The sequence below is a fragment of the Pleuronectes platessa genome, chromosome 13 (genome assembly GCF_947347685.1).
Source record: "Pleuronectes platessa chromosome 13, fPlePla1.1, whole genome shotgun sequence".
Taxonomy (NCBI): domain Eukaryota; kingdom Metazoa; phylum Chordata; class Actinopteri; order Pleuronectiformes; family Pleuronectidae; genus Pleuronectes; species Pleuronectes platessa.
The window spans coordinates 7,006,207-7,025,552 of record NC_070638.1 but is presented as its reverse complement, the minus strand read 5'-3'; the positions used below and the strand labels follow the sequence as shown (position 1 = coordinate 7,025,552).

Genomic DNA, 19,346 nt, shown 5'->3' with positions numbered 1-19,346 from the left:
GCTGCTCGGCCCTGCTCTCCTCTCTGAGCTCCCTGTGCACGCTCACCTGCAACATGCCCCGTGAACTGTTGCACTCTGAAGCAGATGGATCCCCCCCCCCCCCACTGCCCTTTTTATCACGCTACACACATTTGTTGTTCGCGGTCAAGGCAGCGGTTCAAACTGTTTTATAGATGAAACTCCCCGAGGGGCTGTCTGCTTCATTTTGTGTCCCAACTTTTCAATCAAGTTTGGTCCCCCCCCCCCCCTTTCTCTCTCAATCTCTCTCTCTCTCTCTCTCTCTCTCTCTCTCTCTCTCTCTCTCTCTCTCTCTCTCTCTCTCTCTCTTGTGTTTGACTTCTGCTCTCAAAACTGTTCACGTTCCTCATCTTCGTCTGCTCGGCCTTGCAGACTTTCAATGAGCTCCCTGAGAGCAGAGCATCGTGGCTCCTGCTCCGTCGCACGAATCCACTTCAGCTTCTTGCAACCTTGGCCAGAGATGGTCTCCGTTCCCATAGTGACGATCAAAACATGATTCCGCCGGCAGCCACGCAGCACGAGGCTCGATTTAAGGCTCCATCTAACGAGGATCACAGCTCGCTCCCCTGCAGAGAGTGTACATCTCGCTCTTATGCCCGACAATCATCATATTGTGTGAGACATTACGCTGCGGTGGTGAAATGAACTGTGTGCTGCACGGACACTGGGGTTTTCCAATTGCAGAGGTTCTCACAGCCCGACGTCCTGTTCGCTTGTGACCGAGTTAAGGAGCTCATTGATCCTCCTCCTGTTGTGGGTCAGGGTGCACTTCACACGTCGATAGATGGAGGCTGCACTGAATCCTGGTAAACGACTTAGCTGTTGAGTGATCTGTTGAGACACAAACAGCGAAATCTGGTTTTAAAGGTGATCTTGTTATACTGGATCATAATGGATTTTTTTGAATGCAGGGACCCAGAGGGCGAGACACAAAGGAGTGAGGAAGACACTAATTTACTTTTTGTCTCAGCTGCGACAGTGGCTCAGGGGGCAGGGCGGGTCGTTATCTCGTTTCACTCTGCGCGTCGATCCCAGTCATCCCCATTACACATTGCACAACTATCCTGAAAATAAATAACACAATGCAAAGTATTTTAATATTTTGTTTCAAGACCAAGTTGACCCCAAGTTCCCTCAAGTTGTCACGTTAAAGTTTCACTGTTAAGTGAAAGCTCCGACACATCATGTAAACTAAATGATGTCCAAAGAATAGATTTATTATTATTGTTGTTATTATTATTATTTCTTAAATTCTTTCGATTTTAGTTCCAGTTTCAGTTTGAACCAATAAAGGGAATAGTGACCATTCCATGTGTCATAATCCCGTGCAGGCAAACACTGCATGTAAACGAGCACTAACATAATCCAACACGTGTACGGCTCTGGTGAACATGTCAAACAGTAATGAACAACTGGGAGGAAAGAGATCTGTGCACTTATTGAGAAGTTCAGTGTTGACAACATGAGCCTCCTCTGATTGGTTCCATGCACAACGTGTTTCAACAATTCAATTCTCAAATGTCAGCACTGCCACTAAGAACAAATGTTCTCTGACATCATATGGACAAGCGTGACCAAAAGCAGGGAGCACTTTGTTCCGAGGTGTCGTCCACGAGGCAGAAACACAGAGTCGGTTTCTTCGAGGGGGACGATAGAACACGAGCCGGTCACATTTTTCACAAACCAAGTCATTTTCATGTGGAGCAGAATCAGGCAGAGCTGAGGAGCGGCACCATCTGGATACCTGTGTATGAAGGTGGTGATCTCTGCAACGCAGAATCTGCATACAAAGCTATACTTACAACAACACAAAAAATGTGTGAGAGTTCTTCAGGTGTTTGTGACGTCTCTGCTGTTTTTTCCATATGGAAACATCTCTGGAGACATGAGGCCCCTGTAATGCACGTGTTGGAATCTGAATACAGAACAAGGCCAGATACTGATATGAATATTTAAATCCTCCGAGAATATTCATGTTTTCTCATGTTGGAAGGTTTTTTCCAATTAAGGGATTATTGAATTGCCTTTGAATTTAAGGGAAATTCAAATAACTGATGATGCAGTAAAGTGACTGGGACCAGAATCTGCTGAGAGTATCATCAAAATAAATTTTGATATATATAACTCACAGTAAAAAAAAGTGATTTTACAGATTATTACAGGTTATACTGTAATATATATTATCTATGTTTCTAAGGCAAAGGGACAAACCTAATTTGTTGAATAAGCTCATATGAGGATCATGTGATGAATGTGTTTTATTTATTTGTCCAGTTGTTCCCATCCTCAGTGAAGCAGCTGCAAGCAAGACTCCTTAAACCCTTTCATCTGCTCCTTCTGACCATGTGGGCGGTTTCAGATTGGATGAGCGTGACACATCGTAACTAGACGCTAATCGACGGGCGAGGCTCAAATCTAAAAACCTGGAGTTTGTATCCTCACTTGGGAAAACTGAGTGAAAAGCTGAGTATGTAATCACAGATCTCAGTGATATTGAATACCTGCCTTCATCCTGAAACCACTGACTGATGTATTTTATTAAACGCACAGCAGCTCTGGAGGTTACATAACGACCATTTTCTCTACTCCTCTGGAACTCAAATAAAAGGGCCTGTTTGGAGTGCCAGGGGAGCAGCAGCAGCAGATCCTATCTGTGGGCAAACAATCCTTTGGCACCAGGTCATTACCATTAAAGGTAAATACTGTAACCGTGTTTTTCTTTGCCTCCGCCGGGGCTCTCATGTGACGAGAGAGACGCCGTTCACCCTTGATCCGCCGCCGGTCCAAGGTTCAAGTGGCACCTCAGTAAAAAGTTGCGTCAAATATTTGCACCGACAAACACAGTCGCACACTCTGTCTCCAGAAGTGGAGCCGGCACCGACCTGAACAATAGAAACACACCGACAGAGAGACTTTGTCACTTAAGCCACATCTGGCCTTGATGGGTCTCTAAGCAACGAGAGTTCTTTCATAAAGGAGGGAAGGGAAACGGCACCTGCTTGATTATGAGCTGGAGTCTCTGTGGTATCTGCTGAGGGAGAAGAGATGGGAGCTGTGTGTGTGTGTGTGTGTGTGGGGGGGGGGGTATTTTAAAGCTAGATTTTCTTATCATCTGTTGGATGATACGTTTGGTCTTTGCCGTGGAGATCATAACTCCATCCATGTTTCAAATGTGGAGCCAAAGTATTGAAATCAATAATTCAGATGGATAGATAGATAGTCGAGGAAAGGAGGGATGGATGGATGGAGTGATGGATGGAGTGATGGATAGATAGATAGATAGATAGATAGATAGATAGATAGATAGATAGATAGATAGACAGACAGACAGACAGATAGATGAGGTTGTGAAACGACAAATCTCACCTCCAGTAAAACCCTGCCACTGAGGTGATGAGTAGTTTTCTCATTATTTCTAAAAGTTGCCTCTTGACACCAGGGCTCGTTACGTTTAGGGGCATCGCTGCAAGCTCGTACACGCACGGGTTCAATCATCGCGTGAAGGCTGCAGGTGAAGTGTCCTTCGCACTGGATGCCTCCTCGGCCCTTGACCGGAGTCTGCCTGTTTGCATTGCTGAGGTAGACCTGAAAGGAGTTGCTAGGGAACGTCTGATGACGAACTAATGGGAATTTAAACATGTTTAAAAAGATGTGAACGTAATGCTGAAGCAGACCTGGTTTTACTACAGAGAACTTGGAAAAACATTCAAAAATATAATAAGGAGATTCATTTAAATTTAGGAATGAGCCAGTGGGTGTCTGAATGGGAGATTTACGCGCGCAAGGATTCATTCCCTACGCGTTTTACCAGATTTTACGCACAAACAACCACAAAAAAACTACTCTGAACACTGTGTGGAATGAAGATTGTGTGTTGAATGCATGTGGCTGTGGTGTGGTGAGAGCTGTTCTGCTGGATACTCCTATGTGTTGTTGGCTCAGCCTCTGATGTCACTGAGTTAGCAGTCGGGCTTCGAGTGCGCACCTCTGGGTAACGCAGCGGTGGCACAGGCAGCGGATGTTCTGCTCCTCCACACAAGTACCAGGAAACCTTTTGTTTCCGTCTCAACATCTGGATTCAAATCTGTGGCTGCGCCTCCCGAGAAACACTCATCACCAGCCTTGTTTTTAATTGAAGGAACTTTTGTGGGGTGGAAGAAGAAAAACCGGTAAGATAGAACACGATACGTCCTTGAGCGCGCTGTCACTCAGCGGAGCCATCGTTTCTGCTGATGCACAGTTTTCTTCGTGTTTTCTTTTCCCCACCAACAGTCGTGAGAAATCTTTGCTGACATCAGTGTAACCGGAGCGCGCAGTTTAAACCCGGGAGCAGCGGCAGCAGCGGTCAGTCCGGTCCGTGCGTCCTGCGCCATGGAGAGCAGCGTGGTGCACATCTTCAAGGAGGAGCGCTGTCCTTCGGGCCAGCCGGAGGACTGCGTCCCGAACTTCACCTGGCAGCCCGGATCACCGGACCTCTTCAACTACACCCCCAACGGCACATGGGACTCCGAGCCCGAGCCCCTGTCGCCCATCATCCCCATCATAGTGGCGGTGTACTCCGTGGTGTTCGTGGTGGGCTTGGTGGGCAACTGTCTGGTGATGTATGTCATCATTAGGTGAGTTTGTCCTTTCCAGTTCTGAAGCCACAGGAAAAATCAGTGCGTATTCAATGTTGGTCCATACGTGGAAATGTGTGATGCAGTATCATTGTTTGTGCCTCTCATGTGTTTCTTCTGCATGTGCACAACATGTGTTGGTTTTCCAGTTATTTCTAACCTGCATTGTTCTGAGGGCTCTTCACCGATGATGACAATGTCTTATTGTAACATCCATTCGATTTTTCTCTCTTCCATTTCAGGTTCTGTATAAAGCCTCGCTTCTTTGTAATTGTTGAATGAGAAATAAGCCATCCTTGAATTTGCCTAGAGAAGGTGGAAGAGAAAGAAGAACATAATTTCCCCGTTTGGTCTAATTTACTCTAGTTTGTGTTATACAGTGTTTTGGCTGCTGAGGTCAGGGGCGTTGCAACAGGGTAGTCCACCGAGGTGAGAGGGGTGCCCCCAGGAATGGCTGATTATTTCAGTTTGCAGCATAGACTCTATGAAGCATCTCTATTTCCTTCCAAAATCCAGAAATGAAGCTAAAATATTCCGGATACATGTGCCGCCATTTTGTGAATTTGGAGTCAGAATGTACGCAGCTGCAGTAGTGAGGTTCTGACAATATGCGTGCTCGACCAATCACGAGTCAATCTCAGCTGTCAATCCTTACGTATTAACTTGTTTTATAGCATCAAATAACTGATTAAAGCCAAACTTACTGGGAACTTGACCACTTGAACGTATATCAGTGCAAAAACAACTTCCTAAAATGAAAGAGACTATATTTTCGACAAATGTATTTGATGTCTACTTAGACTTTTTAGTTTGGTCCATGTTCCAACAACTAACATGGAGGAGGCAGGGTTATGGTTTATACCACAGCTTGCCAGCAGGTGGCATTCGCTTTGGCTTCACTTTTTGGGAGGCAGTAATGTTATCCATCTTTTTATACAGTCTGTGGTCCACACAACAATTGTGCAAGGCACCCTAAGTCCCTTCATTGCCCAGGGCCTTCAAAGTCCCTTGAGACACCCCTGGCTGAGGAGACGTCTTCTGCTTATCTAAAAGCCTTAATGGATTTAAACATAGATAAGTCCGGGAAAAATCCATCAAACCCATTCAACCTCTTTATTATCTCCTGCCACTGCAGATACACCAAAATGAAAACGGCCACCAACATCTACATCTTCAACCTGGCTGTGGCCGACGCCCTGGTCACCACCACCATGCCCTTCCAGAGCACCGATTACCTGCTCAGCTCCTGGCCGTTTGGCAAGGTGGCGTGCAAAGTCTTCATCTCCATCGATTACTACAACATGTTCACCAGCATCTTCACCCTGACCATGATGAGCGTGGACCGCTACGTGGCCGTGTGTCACCCGGTCAAGGCCCTGGACATCCGCACGCCCGTCAAGGCCAAGATCATCAACGTGGTCATCTGGATGCTGTCGTCTGCCGCCGGGATCCCTGCCATGATACTGGGCAGCACTAAAACCAATAATGGTACCATGACCTTGCATCTATTCACACTGTTACTTACCAGTACGGCTCTGTTTTTTATGTTTCACAGGGTCATTCTCCTTGTACATATCCAGGTGTTTCCATGTCTGTGCCTGCTATAGAGACAAAATACTTCCTATCAGCTGTAGAGGGAATCTTATCAAACCTAAAGCTCTGCATTCCGACAGCCGGGTCCTGAATTATACCAATTAGCATTAGCATCCTTCAAACTCCATGAAGAGGAGGTTCTATAGGTTTGATGAGAGTCTGGATCCCAGCTACTTGACTGAGAATAGAACTTGGAGTATTGTCTCCTTTTCTTCTCAGCGCAGATGCATCAAATTAGCAATGTTCAAAATTAGCCTTCATTGAATAAAGCTCGTAGCACTTTACACAGAGCTTGAAACTGAAAGAACAAGTAACAGATTGATTTCCATGAATTAAGCTCAGATATTCACGGTTCTCAGAGGATACATTTGAATGGTTCGAATATGAGGTTAACATTTTAGTTTTTTGGAGATATATCTCTGCAACTGCTTTTATTTATCTCAGACATTCATGTTCCCCTGATGATACATTTTTTTATATTTTAAGATCCCCTAGCTCGAGTTTTTTCTTGGAAACTGATCCTATCGGAAGTGCAGACATCTAGTTTTCTCTCAGATAACTCGATTTACATTTTGCTGAATTATGAAATTATTCTTTCTCAATAAAGTCAAAGATATATTTTAACTTTTCCAGCTTTAAATAAGATTAATTAAAAAAAAAAAACATAAAATATGGTCAAACTGGAAAAGTAAAACTTTCATATAAGATTAATAAAGTACTTTTCAAGTTTCAAGACCTAATTTCTAAAGCTTAAACTTGACCTGCTAGACATCACCATGACAAAAGGATTATTGTGAGATTGTTAGTCTTCTGATTGTTACGGTGTGTGGAAGGTTCGGACCCCAAAGCAGAAACGGAGTGGTAGTTGATGGGTAATGGAACAAAGTTTATTGCTGGTTAGGCAGGAGTAGGCTGGAGAGGCAGGGTGCTGGCTGGCTTGAAGGTCCTGGCAGGTTGGAGGATGAAGAGCCGAGGAGGGAGGCACAGGAGCGTTCTGGAAGCGAAGAGCAGAGTAACGGTTAGCATAAATCCAGGTGAAGCGAAAGTGGAGCGTTCAGACTGCGACTAGCTACCGTAGAAGACAGGATAATCTGGCGTCGAAGTGACGAGACGACCAGGCTTATATCGCAGGGATGGTTAGGTGGATTGGAGGCAGGTGTGCCTCGTCCTGCTGCAGTCACCAGCCAGCCACGCCCCCTGCCACACACAACACACAGGGAGAACACAAATAGGCAGGAGAAGACACAGCAACAAACTATAAACACAAAAACACAAACACCACACTGATGTTAGCGTTTAGCATTTGTGCACAGAGCTGCGAGCATGACTGCTGCATCTTCTTGTTTTTCTCTCTAAATGAAGATGCTGTTTTTAACTTCCTCTGACTCTCTCTTCCTGTAACTAACAGGAACCACAGAATGCGCCCTACAGTTCCCCGAGCCCTACATCTACTGGGACACGCTAATGAAGATCTGTGTCTTCATCTTCGCCTTCGTGGCGCCTGTCATCATCATCACCGTCTGCTACACGCTGATGGTCATGCGGCTGAAGAGCGTGCGCCTCCTGTCGGGCTCGCGCGAGAAGGACCGCAACCTCCGCCGCATCACGCGCCTGGTGCTGGTGGTGGTCGCCGTCTTTGTGGTGTGCTGGACGCCCATCCACATCTTCATCCTGGTCAAGGCACTGTCGGCCAACGTGCCCGAGACCACCGCCGTCATGGCCGCTTACTTCTTCTGCGTGGCGCTGGGCTACACCAACAGCAGCCTCAACCCCATCCTCTACGCCTTCCTCGACGAGAACTTCAAGAGGTGCTTCAGGGACTTTTGCTGCCCTGGGAAGCCGGGGCACAGGGACTGCCAGGGGGTGAGCCGGGTGAGGAGCACCCTGCGGGACCACTCGTGTCCCACAGACCCTCAAGGAGGTGTGAGGCAGGCCAGGCCCGTATGACTAGCCATGGAAGTGTCCTCCATGCGTCAGGGCTGGGAGGACTCCAACGACCTGGGCTTGACTCAAATCACCACTGCCATCTAACTCCGAGGGCTAGTCTTTATTTATTTATCCAGAGGGTTGACCAGAGAGTCCAATGGCAAGTTCACGTAAAGGATAATATTGTGATAAACTGAAGAAGTAGCCACCGCTTTTGGAAAATCACATATCCTTTAAAAAGATAATGAAAAGGATTTCCAGTGATTGTAATGATTTACACCTTCTTTAAGAATCACTTGTTTGCCACAGACAACAGCAAAGGTCGGGATGTAGGAACGTTTTCAGATACCGACTAAAGGCCGGCGCATGCTTCCGACTGTTTGTTTACTCCACTGTGTCTCCTCATAGCCTTTTTCTGGCGGACAAATCCGCCAGTCAGTGACGGGTTATACAAGTGGTCATACTTTCGGATCTTTCCTGCCAAACGCTCCTCTGGTTGGTCCATATTCGTTCTTCTAAATCTTCCGTGGTTTCTGCCGGTATTATGGGGCATGAAACCGGAAATGCAACTCCGGAAAGGATGTAGTTAGCAGACCAATCACATCCCTTGCGGGCTGCGTGAGGCTCGCGGAGCTTTGCTGTATAGTTAGAAAAATTGGGCGACGCACGTAAGCACGTAAGAAGGGATACATAAGCACGTAAGGGGCCCGTGAAAACGCAGAAGCATCCGCCAGCCTTAAGTCATCGTTGGTTTTGGTCTCTTTCTTGCAACATCTCCAAAGTCGAGATTCTTATCCAATGAGATCGTGATAGTGAACGTTTAAATTAGCCTCTGGAATCGCAGCCCAGTTAGTTATTAAATCATTGTATTCAGAATTTTACAACTTCTACAGAAATTGCAGCTTGATGTATAGAAAAAAAACTAAAAAAGAAGCTGAAATCTAAACAAAGCATATTCTTCTTCATGTCATTGTTTGTAATGATAATTTAAAAAAGACAAACCAAAAGTATTTTACCGTGTGAATTATCACATTTTGCTATTTGTCCAATCGGCTTTAATCACTCCAGTGAATAATGTATTTCTCACGTGCATAAAAGATAAAGGTGAGTTTATGGACAAGATTAAAAATTGAAAAAACGTTTTTTTCAGGTTCAATCTTTAGCATAATTTTCCACTAACTGTATCTATTGGGAATTGTGATGTGGTGTAAAGCTGTTCTGTAAATATATGGCAACGCCTTTATCTTTTGAGTAGTCTCCCCTTGGCGAGTAAACCCATGTAAGATCTGTAATCACCTCTCAGGGATCATCCCCCCGTAAATCCCCATGAGCAGATAATGAATATTTTCACCTTGACGACACGTGGAATCATCTGCGTCCACTGTTTTCTGTGCAGGAAGCATCGGTTCTTACAGCCGACACTGCTCCTCACCTTCTAACCATCTCTGCCTCGAGGCTACGTCACATCCAGGAGACACACGGTGATGTCGACCTGCCGTGTTCTCACCTTGTCTGAAACCACTAGTACGTGTGAAAGCTGGGCCGAGGGCTCCAAGGCAACAAGATAACAACACACCAATCATGAAAATAACATTTTTCTCTCCGGGTTTTTTTATTTTGTATTCTATTGTGGAATCGACAGCCTGAAATGTGATATTAAGCAGTTAATTTAAATAGCAATGCATGGGCTCCTCAGCTTTATGTGTTTGACAGCGCCTGCACTGATGAGGAATAAATTAGTTAATTATTCTAACTAACAATCGGTGAATGAATCCAGATAAGGAACATTTTTCTTTTTCCGTGGTATACATGGAATTCATTTCAGTTCTCCTGGCTGGAGCCACTGTTTATTGCGCTGTGATTCACCTCTTGTGACAAGTAATTTGATTTGATGTTGTTATTGGAGCTTTTCATCAAATCCACTTCATCAAATTAAATCCCAATCCTTTGAGGGTTTGATTTATTGATATTGAACTGACCATATATATATATATATATAACCTGCCCAAAGCTGTCGTTATAGCAGAAGATGTGTTTTTGTGCCTTATCCTTGGTGTCTTAACTCTGATAGCTCGCTCCAAAACATCAGCAATCGACCAGATCTATTTTCGTGATTATTATTTCTTTCCTTAAGAATCTTAAAGTATTTGCTTGTGTAAACTTACTGCTGAAGGTTATTGTAGCACTCTCTATTTCTATTGGTTTCATGCTTTGCCTCCACTGTTCACGAGCAGCTGCACTTAGCCCAGGTCCGAGCACCACGTGTGTATAATGTGCTGCTGCTGTGTAAACTCATTGTATCCGCTATACGCTGTATTTATATTTGTATGTATCTTATAGCTCTGAATGTCAGAAGTCCCAATAAAGCTGGTGATCACGATAAATCACCAAAGAAAATGTGAGACTGACTCTTTTCTCTTCCGTCCTTTGTTTCACACTCATCAACGCCTGAAGAGGAGAAAATATGGAATAACATCACAGACCAGGTTTCCATGGTGAGGGGGGGGGGGGGGGGGGGGGGGTTGTGTTGGTGGCCTTGCGGCGCAGTTTGCAGCGGCTTCATGTGGGAGGAGCTTCAGGTGAAGCTGCTGCAGCTGTGGCTCTCGATGATTTTGGATTTTCCAGATCTATTGTTGCCCAGGTGTGTGATCAGAACATTCTGATGATGGAGACACAGATTGTATACAGGGGTGGACTGGCCATCTGGCATACCGGGCATCGTCCCGGTGGGCCGTTGACCCAATGTGGGCCGGTCTGGTCCGCTATGTTTTTTTTTTGTTTTTCTCTTCTTCCTCTCTAAATTCCCTCCAATTGGGCCGGCCAATTGGCTACAGAGGGCTAGCAGTGTGTTGCCAGCATCGACACATATTATTGGTCTATTGTTTGTCATTGTCAATCAGTCATGGGCTGACAGGCTCAGAGAGCCCGGACAGTGCTGTCAATCACAACACAAACCAGGGTGGGGCGGGACCTCATTCCATTTTGGGGGGGGGAGTCGCGGGACGGGCTGCTGCTGAGACAGAAACTTAAAATGGATATTAAGAGTAAAAAACGCCCGGGTGGCGCTGAGAAGCATCGGGAAAAAAAGCTGAAGTCTCTGGAGGTGGAGGCTGCTACATGTGCCAAACTGACGGACCTATTTGGTGCCGGGTTCACCAGCCCAGCAGCAGCAGGTGCGCCGGGAGACGAGCGAGGAGGACTCGACAATGATGAGCGAGTGGAGGCAGACATGGTAAGGAACGTTGGCCTGGGGCTGGCTAGGCTACATTTTTGAGACATGTCCAAAACAGAGTAGAAAACGTTTTTGATTTGGTTTTAATATGCCGAATTGTGATATTATGGGTTATTATTGTTCAGATGATTTAGCTAAGCTAGCTAAGAGCTACTAACGTCGTTTACTGTTGCCATAGCATCAGTAAACTTTCTGAGCTGTAAATAGAGATGAGAGTGCTTATGTGTTGATCCTTAATGGTGTGATCATGTACACTAAATTATCAATTATTACAGATTGTTGTGATATATTTGAGGAGTCGTTCTCCCTTTGTTTTATATGTGGACATTTGGGACCACTGTTAGAATTGTAAGTTTATCATGTATTTTTGAATGTATAAATTCATACTTCATAATTATAATAATTTTCAAAAGGTTTTAAAAGAAACACACATCCAAAAAGTTCTCAACTCTAGGTTCAGGACAGAGGAAAACATTTTCTTTATTTTTCAGACATTATAATGTATCCATGTCCTTCTCCGGTTGACCACTTGACATGTGAGCGCCTGAGGAGTTGTTCCCCCTCTGTCCATGTTCGATGACTTGCTCTCTGTCTGCCTCCACTCTCTGCCTTCACTGTACCAAAGTTTGTCTGTTGAGTCTCCTCTAGTCTGGTGAGTTTATCATGTTTTATGTTTTATGAAATCATACTTAATTTGTGATGATTAGAGACATTATAATGTATCCATGTCCTTCTCAGGTTGACCACTTGACATGTGAGAGCCTGAGGAGTTGTTTTCCAGACACAGGTAGAGCTGGCAGGGGCGTCACCCTGGGCCTGCCCTTTTGGGCTGGGCTTCAGCTGCAGATCTAAAGGCTGCTTCCAGGGGCATGGGGCCCTCAGCCTTTGTTTTTCTTTGCTTCTGCACCTTACAACATACATCACACCTTATTTTCACACATCCAAACACTGTTTACACCACTGACGCGTAACATATTTGACACATCCCACTACGTAGTTAGAGCTATCTTGATTTGGAGTTAAATACATTTACTTTTGGCATGAGAGGTTTGTGTGTGGCCTCCCTTCTTGTTGCCATCTTTGAGCTAGGTGGTAACAGTAGTATGCATGAGAGAAGACGCCGCGAGATTTGTGGACTTCTATGTGGTGTCCGCTGATAATGTAGTGGGCTGGTCTGGACAGACAATGCCAGGGCTGAATTTTTGTCCCAGTCCACCCCTGCCTTCAGCGCATTTCTTTGTCCATCGGTCATAATGCAGCCCCTGACGTATGAATGTGGCCATTTGTCTATTGCACTCGCATGCCCTGTCTATAAAGTACACCACAACTGAATGCTGCTCAGTGTGGGAGGCAAACAGCAGCTAATACAACCTGGGGCGGTGATTCTCAGTATCTGCTGAAACAGCCCTGGGTATTTTTTTTAGTGCAGAGGTTCAACTTTTCTGTTCTGGATTTCCAGAGCTGATAGTAAAATATATAATTTCAACTCCAATTGTATTCAGCTGATGATTCCAGAAGTCTGTGTGTATTTGGAACACGTGTCTTAGGCTTCACACTTGACATGTGCAGTTTTGAATTTGATGTGATTAGCACACACAGTAGGTTCAGTATAAACAGTATAAACAGCGCCTTGCGGTCAGAGGGGCTTGGGCAGCGTGCCTCAGTCTGTGGACCGAGATGAACTTATCTTCTGCTCTGCCAGATCCTTTTGATAATTATGAATTTTTTTTATTTAACAACATCAAACTGACCTGAGCGTTCGTGTGTGTCGCAGATGCTGATCTCCCTCATGGCGACACCATTCACAGAATCATTATCTTAAGCAATTTGTCCACAAAATAAAAGCACATTCTTAATTTTGTTGCTAAAATACTTTATATCGAGCTGAATTACAGAGCTTTTATTTTGAAAACTCTGAAGATTGTGTTTGTTACTTTATGAAAACTGATACTCCAGTTTGAGATTCACTGAACGTTGAGTAAACAGGTGAACTGTTCTTTGTGTTCGTCGGACTTTTCTTGCCACAGCTCAATTCCTGAGGGTCATTCTTTCTTTCTCAATTTCAGCAAGATAACGTGCAACCAGCATCAGCACCGGCCCAAACAGCCCCTTCCAAACAGGCAGGTTGAGAACATCCACTGCTTGTGTAAGAACTATTCTGATACTGACCTAAAAATGCAACCTTAAATATTCTTGGTGCGAAACTTTACCTACAGAACCAACCTGCAGAGCTCTTCTCCCTCTACCGGCCTGTGACGGTGCATGTGGGGTGACGTGGCCCCGCTGAGCGATGGGACTCGTCCCCCGTGTCCTCTGCTAATCGAGGCTCTGCCTGTCTGGGTTAATTGCGAGAGTTTAGTGAGGGTGGGACCAGGGGCGTTTCTAGGGTTGAAAGAAAGGGGGGGGCTTAGCCCCTAAGGATGCTGAATGTTTGCGCCCGCAAAAATTCAGCATCCTTAGGGGCTAAAAGAAGTAGGAGTTCAATCTTGCCTTCTATTTTTCTTCCACAGATGGCGACATAATTCTGAAGACCCAAGCCTCCCCTGTGTTTACGGATGACGATGTCACCTTGTGTTATCAGCATCAGAGCGGCAAACACAAACAAACCAGCTTCTTTAAAAACGGAGCATTGATTGACTCTAACAGTTCGTCCGGTTCAGACCGAGTCATAAAGATGACTCTTAAGAATGTGACACGGGAAGATGAAGGCTTCTACAGGTGTGCGTCCCACGACAGACAGCTGCAGAGTCCAGAGAGCTAGTTATCAGTGAGACCGGACAGAGGTCAGCTGAACATCATCACTCTGCTGTGTGTTCTATAGAAGTGGATCAGTGTCACATATCAACTGTTGTTTCTTTTAGGAAACTTCACATCAGAGGAGACTCCAGCCTCCACTGGTATTTTTCTTATTCATATACATCTACTTATTTTGGAGGAAATACTCAATATTAATCAACACATTTTCCATTATTGAGTGAAGCCTTTTGGTTGTCTGGTTCTCCTCCTGCTCTGTCTTTTCATCAAGGTCTAATTTCATCAGGAAGATCCCTCAGGATCTAATGAGATGAAAGAAACTACAATGGGACTCAGTAGAGCGCATATTCAACAAGGCCCAGCAGTCCCCTTAAATACAATCAAGCTGCACCAAATTTCACACACACATAGATATCAGTCCTCTACATACGGCAGATTTTTTTCATTAAGGTCCAAGAATTATTCCCTAGGAAAACGTTTTAAAAGCACAATGTTAAAGAAAGAGTTAAAAAAATGACTGGATCGGCTTAATACCAAAATACAGTGGGCCCTTTCCTGACACTTACTACATCTGTCTGCCAAGTTGATTGGAAATCCAATTGTTGTTGTTATTATAACAGTTTTATTTATTTAAACAAGTATTATGTCGTCTTGATCAGGTTCCTGGAAATGGATCATTGCTTCATGTGGGGTTCTACTTCTGATCGTCATTCCTTTGACTGTTTGGCTCGTTTGTCACTACAGGTTAGTATTTATAAAATCTTCATCCGTCTTGACTTCCTACTTTCTACTGCATGAACGACAAGCCCAACAGGTGGTGAAGTAAATGATTCACTGCTTGTTGTATTTTCTTGAAGGTACCAGAAGTTCTGCACTTGGAGCTGCTGGCCTGTTTCCAAACAGGAAGTTCCAGCAGGGGTGCTTCCTGCCACCAAGTTGGATGTGACGGAGGTGCAGTGGGACCTGTCGTGGATGGAGATGTCCAACCTGTTGGAAAAGGATTCTTATTGTGGCACTTAAAGGGAAACTCTCTTCTGAAGCCCAGAGACTTAACTATTGGGTCAAACCTATGAGAAAGCTCAGTCAGTGCTGCAATTTGTAGTATTTGATGGTCACATGTCAAAATAGTGCTACCTGATATATTTTTGAATTGAATTAAATGAGATGTTTAGGATTTATAAGGATGACTACATTGGCTGATGGTGCAGATTTGATAGCTTCCAATACAAATGTTATTGTTTCAGTTGTCACATTTGTCAATGTCAATACTCTTGCACATTTAAACGTCTCTCCTTTGAATACATTTTGAAACTAAGAATCGTATTTGTTATATCTTATTATCTAATCATTAATATAATTGACTGTTCTAAATCATTTTACATGTATCATTTCTCCTGTGTTTGTTCGAGGTTCCATGTTGTTTGCTCCCTTTGAATCGTTATTTGCTATTTCTTGTCGTCCGAAGTTATAAAAGTCATGGAAATCGTCGTGCTTGTTTTATATCTTTTAAGGCAGAACAAACAACTACCAAGAAACTAGAAATAACTATAAAGATTAACCAAACAAATGAAGTTCATATATTCCAACAGCCTCTATAGCGGTCAAACCAGTTAGGCCTCATTGATAGACCATGTTAGCTACCAATTTGTTGCATTTTGCATTAATAGATCACTACAAACAGTACACGTCTTCTTAAATAGACCTAAAATCAACTTTAGACAGAAAGATGTTAAGAATCTCCAGTACTAAGAATCTAAAACAGTAAAAATTAACTCTGAGATGTTTTTGAAATCCGACCTTCAAAATCATACTGTCATGCCATGTGTAAGGTAGGGCAGTCGGTGGATGAACAGAATGTGTGTCCATTCATCGTTGAGGAAGATATCAGGAAGTCCTACTGACAAACATTGTTGTGCATTTTAAAGAACAAAGTATTTTCATGTGAGAGAACAAGCATTTCAATGAAAACTAGGGCTGCGCAAAATGATCAAAATGTCATATCCTCTTGTAGAAGTCATTTCATATCCAGTTAATCATATGTGATTATATCTAAACCTAACCCTGGGTTGTATAATGTTCACATGTTCGTTTGTGATGAAATACTGCGGCTAAGAGTTACACGACGAAATGAACAATGTATTTTGTTTCATTTATTACATGCATATGTTAATGTATATAAACATATATGTAAATATATATTGTATATATATATATATATAAATACTAAGACAAGAAGGTGATAAGACAGGAGCCATTAAAAAAATTAAAGATCAGATGCTGCAAGAATGACGCAATTAAAAGTCCACCAAAATGAAACGTCCTGTTTTTATTTACAGAAATAAATGATCGCAAAACTTCCTCATCAGTAGGTAGTTATATCACCATAGCAACCAGATGCTAAGATTTGAAATAGAAGATTATTTTGATTGACAGGGACACTCTCTCAATACCTCCTTTGATGCTTTGATGAACAGCATCAAAGTTGGTATTTTGATAGGAGACCTCTGATTGGCTGTTGATTGCTTTAAATACTGTTAAATTTTAAGACAGCTGCTATTGCACTCTGACCTTGACTGAGGTAAGTCATGTCTCACCCTCTCTCTGTATTTACCCAGCATGCTAACCAATACAATTCAGGCTCATTATTCAAGTTTGAAATGAAACCACTGTATAATATGAAGCTTCTGCTGTTACATGTTGATAATGTGCGGTTTTCTGTTGCTTTTATGACAAATGTGAAAATATTGTTGCTGGCTTCTTTTGTGTTTTCTGCTGCTTATCTTAATGAGTGATATGTGTTAACGTGATGCTAAGTAGCGTTAGCTCGCCGAGGCCAGGCAGAGCGAGGCATTGTGGACAAAACACCTGTAGCACCAGGAAATGTTCCCATTTCACATCTTATTCTACCAAACGATGTGTTTTGTAACATTGGGAAGATGAACCTTGGTGTTTAACTTTAGTATTTAAGATAAAGTAAAAAAACAACAGCTTCCATCACTGCCAATCAAATTCAGATTCAAATTCAAATCAAAGGGGCTTGGTGCCATGGTGATTGATGAGGGAAGTTTTATTTCCCCAAAAAATTTACTGGTGATTGTTTGGTTAATGTGTAGTTTGAATGTGTTGAAGGACAAGTTGACGGAAGCTTAAGTTAATGCTAGGAGCACATTACATGAGGTGTGTAGCTGCTTTAAGGAAAAAAACAATCCCTCTCTATTGGGTCTAATGTTATTTCAGAGAAAACTTTTCTGGAAGGAGCATCAACTTGCATAACTTGCTCACACGGTCCCATTTTTTTACTCTCACAAATTTCAAATATATCTGTGTGTCCGGCAAAGTCTTGGAATTCTCCCGATGTCTTTATTTCACAGATAGGACTTATAGTTTCTGAATTATAGTTATTTGAGTGGTGCACTCAGAGTTTAGATTTCTCTCTTCCCAGTGAGGAGAGAGCAGTTGCATTCAGTTGAGTTTCCATGGCAACCAGATACACACGTAGCAGGAGGGGAGTCTCTCTCTCTCTCACTCTCTCTCTCTCTCTCTCTCTCTCTCTCTCTCTCTCTCTCTCTCTCTCTCTCTCTCTCTCACTCTCTCTCTCTCTCTCTCTCTCAATCTCAATCTCTCGCTTAAACCAGCCAGTCGGTCTCTCTCTCTCTCTCTCTCATTCTCTCTGCGGGTGTCTCTCTATCTGTGTCAATTGTTTTATATTGAATGTTTGATTGATCAAATTCACCTAAATCTTACACACTATTTCATCCTGTCACCTGCAGACATAAAGCCTTTTGACTTCAAGTTCCAGACAAGAGCAGAAACTTCTTCGGAAAACAGTGCATCAACTCATCCAACAGCTTCTTCAAAAGATACATCTACTCTCTGTGGTGAACCATGGAGAAACCAGATATTCTGAAGATCCTCAATGACGAACTCCTCACAGCCTACAGGAAGATCAATGCTCTTAAGGATGAGGTGTGGCAGCTTCAAGACAGAGATGAGTTCATAAAGATGGCGGTGGAGAAGGAGAAGGAGAAGGAGAAAGAGAAGGAGAAAGAGAAGGAGAAGGAGAAGGAGAAGAGGAAGAGGAAGGAGATTGAGACCGAGACCGAGAAGGAGAATGAGATCCAGGCCCTGACGGAGAAGGTGGAGCAGCTGGAAAACCAGCTGAAAGAGAAAGATGTTGTCATAGCGAAGGAGGTGAAGAAAAGGCGCGCTCGCCTCAGGGCCTATCTCGACTGCCTTGCTGAGCTAACTGACTGTCAGGCCAAGGTTAAGCTGATGGAAGCAAGGCTGCACCAGGAGCCACACCAGCCTGATACAGGATGTAGCAGTGAGGTGGAGGTGGAGGTGGAGGTGGAGGTGGAGAAGGAGAAGGAGAAAGAGAAGGAGAAGGAGAAGGAGAAAGAGAAGGAGAAAGAGAAAGAGAAAGAGAAGGAGAAGGAGAAAGAGAAAGAGAAGGAGAAAGAGAAGGAGAAGTACAAGGACAAGGAGAAGGACAAGGAGAAGGAGAAACTTGTGACGATCTACAATGTCGAAATCCTCCGAGCCAACAGGAACATTTTGATTCTTAAGGAGGAGGTGTGGCGGCTGGAAAACCATCTTAAAGACAGAGATGATATCATAAAGATGGCGGTGGAGAAGGAGAAGGAGGAGGAGAAGGAGAAGGAGAAGGAGAGGGAGATTAAGATTGAGACTGAGACCGAGAGGGAGATGGAGACGGAGAAGGAGAATGAGATTCAGGCCCTGACGGAGAAGGTGGAGCAGCTGGAAAACCAGCTGAAAGACAAAGATGTTGTCATAACGAAGGAGGTAGAGAAAGGGCATGCTCGCCTCAGGGCCTATGTTGACTGCTTGGCCGAGCTCACTGACTGTCAGGCCAAGGCTAAAATTCTGGAAGCAAGTCTGCACAAGTGAGCAGTGAGGTGGAGGTCAACATGGAGAAGGAGAACGAGAAGGTGCTTGCTTCAGGGCCGAAAGGAAACGAAACTGCAGCAGGAGAAAACTCCAACTATGGGACTGAGCTACAGAAAGGAGGAGGCCGAGATGAGCTGGAGGAGAGAGAAGAGGTGGAGAAGCCCCCGCCCTCACCCTTTTTCTACTCCTCAAAACAAACCCCTCCCCTGTCCCCCTTTGTACATATTTGAAATGATCTAATGATGTGTTGTAAATATGTTAAACTTTTTGAATAAAAATAACTAGTATAGTAACATCTA

At 43.9% G+C, this 19,346-nt stretch overlaps 2 protein-coding genes across 3 annotated transcripts; both read left to right on the top strand.

Moving 5' to 3' along the window:
* The first annotated feature begins 4,389 nt into the window (after positions 1–4,389).
* Positions 4,390–8,174, top strand: oprk1 (opioid receptor, kappa 1). Its single transcript, XM_053438297.1, has 3 exons — positions 4,390–4,634; positions 5,770–6,122; positions 7,636–8,174. Exons 1-3 carry the CDS (start codon positions 4,390–4,392, stop codon positions 8,172–8,174), a joined length of 1,137 nt encoding a protein of 378 aa, XP_053294272.1.
* Positions 8,175–11,199: 3,025 nt separating this feature from the next.
* LOC128454823 (uncharacterized) lies at positions 11,200–15,322 on the top strand. Of its 2 annotated transcripts, XM_053438380.1 has the most exons (7): positions 11,200–11,385; positions 11,877–12,037; positions 13,452–13,531; positions 13,896–14,103; positions 14,247–14,282; positions 14,799–14,883; positions 14,997–15,322. In XM_053438380.1, the coding sequence occupies exons 2-7, from the start codon at positions 11,955–11,957 to the stop codon at positions 15,210–15,212; spliced, it is 708 nt and encodes a 235-aa protein (XP_053294355.1). In that variant the 5' UTR covers positions 11,200–11,385; positions 11,877–11,954; the 3' UTR covers positions 15,213–15,322. The 2 variants fall into 2 exon arrangements, 1 of the variants encoding a protein (XP_053294355.1); XR_008341649.1 differs by lacking the exons at positions 11,200–11,385; positions 11,877–12,037; positions 13,452–13,531; positions 13,896–14,103 and adding an exon at positions 14,146–14,168.
* The last annotated feature ends 4,024 nt before the right edge of the window (positions 15,323–19,346 follow it).

Coding starts and splice junctions, on each gene's coding strand:
- oprk1 (XM_053438297.1), top strand. CDS start 4,390: ATGGAGAGCAGCGTGGTGCACATCTTCAAGGAGGAGCGCTGTCCTTCG. Junction 4,635..5,769: donor GTGATGTATGTCATCATTAG/GTGAGTTTGTCC, acceptor CTGCCACTGCAG/ATACACCAAAATGAAAACGG. Junction 6,123..7,635: donor CAGCACTAAAACCAATAATG/GTACCATGACCT, acceptor TGTAACTAACAG/GAACCACAGAATGCGCCCTA.
- LOC128454823 (XM_053438380.1), top strand. CDS start 11,955: ATGTTCGATGACTTGCTCTCTGTCTGCCTCCACTCTCTGCCTTCACTG. Junction 14,104..14,246: donor GAAGATGAAGGCTTCTACAG/GTGTGCGTCCCA, acceptor TGTTTCTTTTAG/GAAACTTCACATCAGAGGAG. Junction 14,283..14,798: donor GGAGACTCCAGCCTCCACTG/GTATTTTTCTTA, acceptor CGTCTTGATCAG/GTTCCTGGAAATGGATCATT.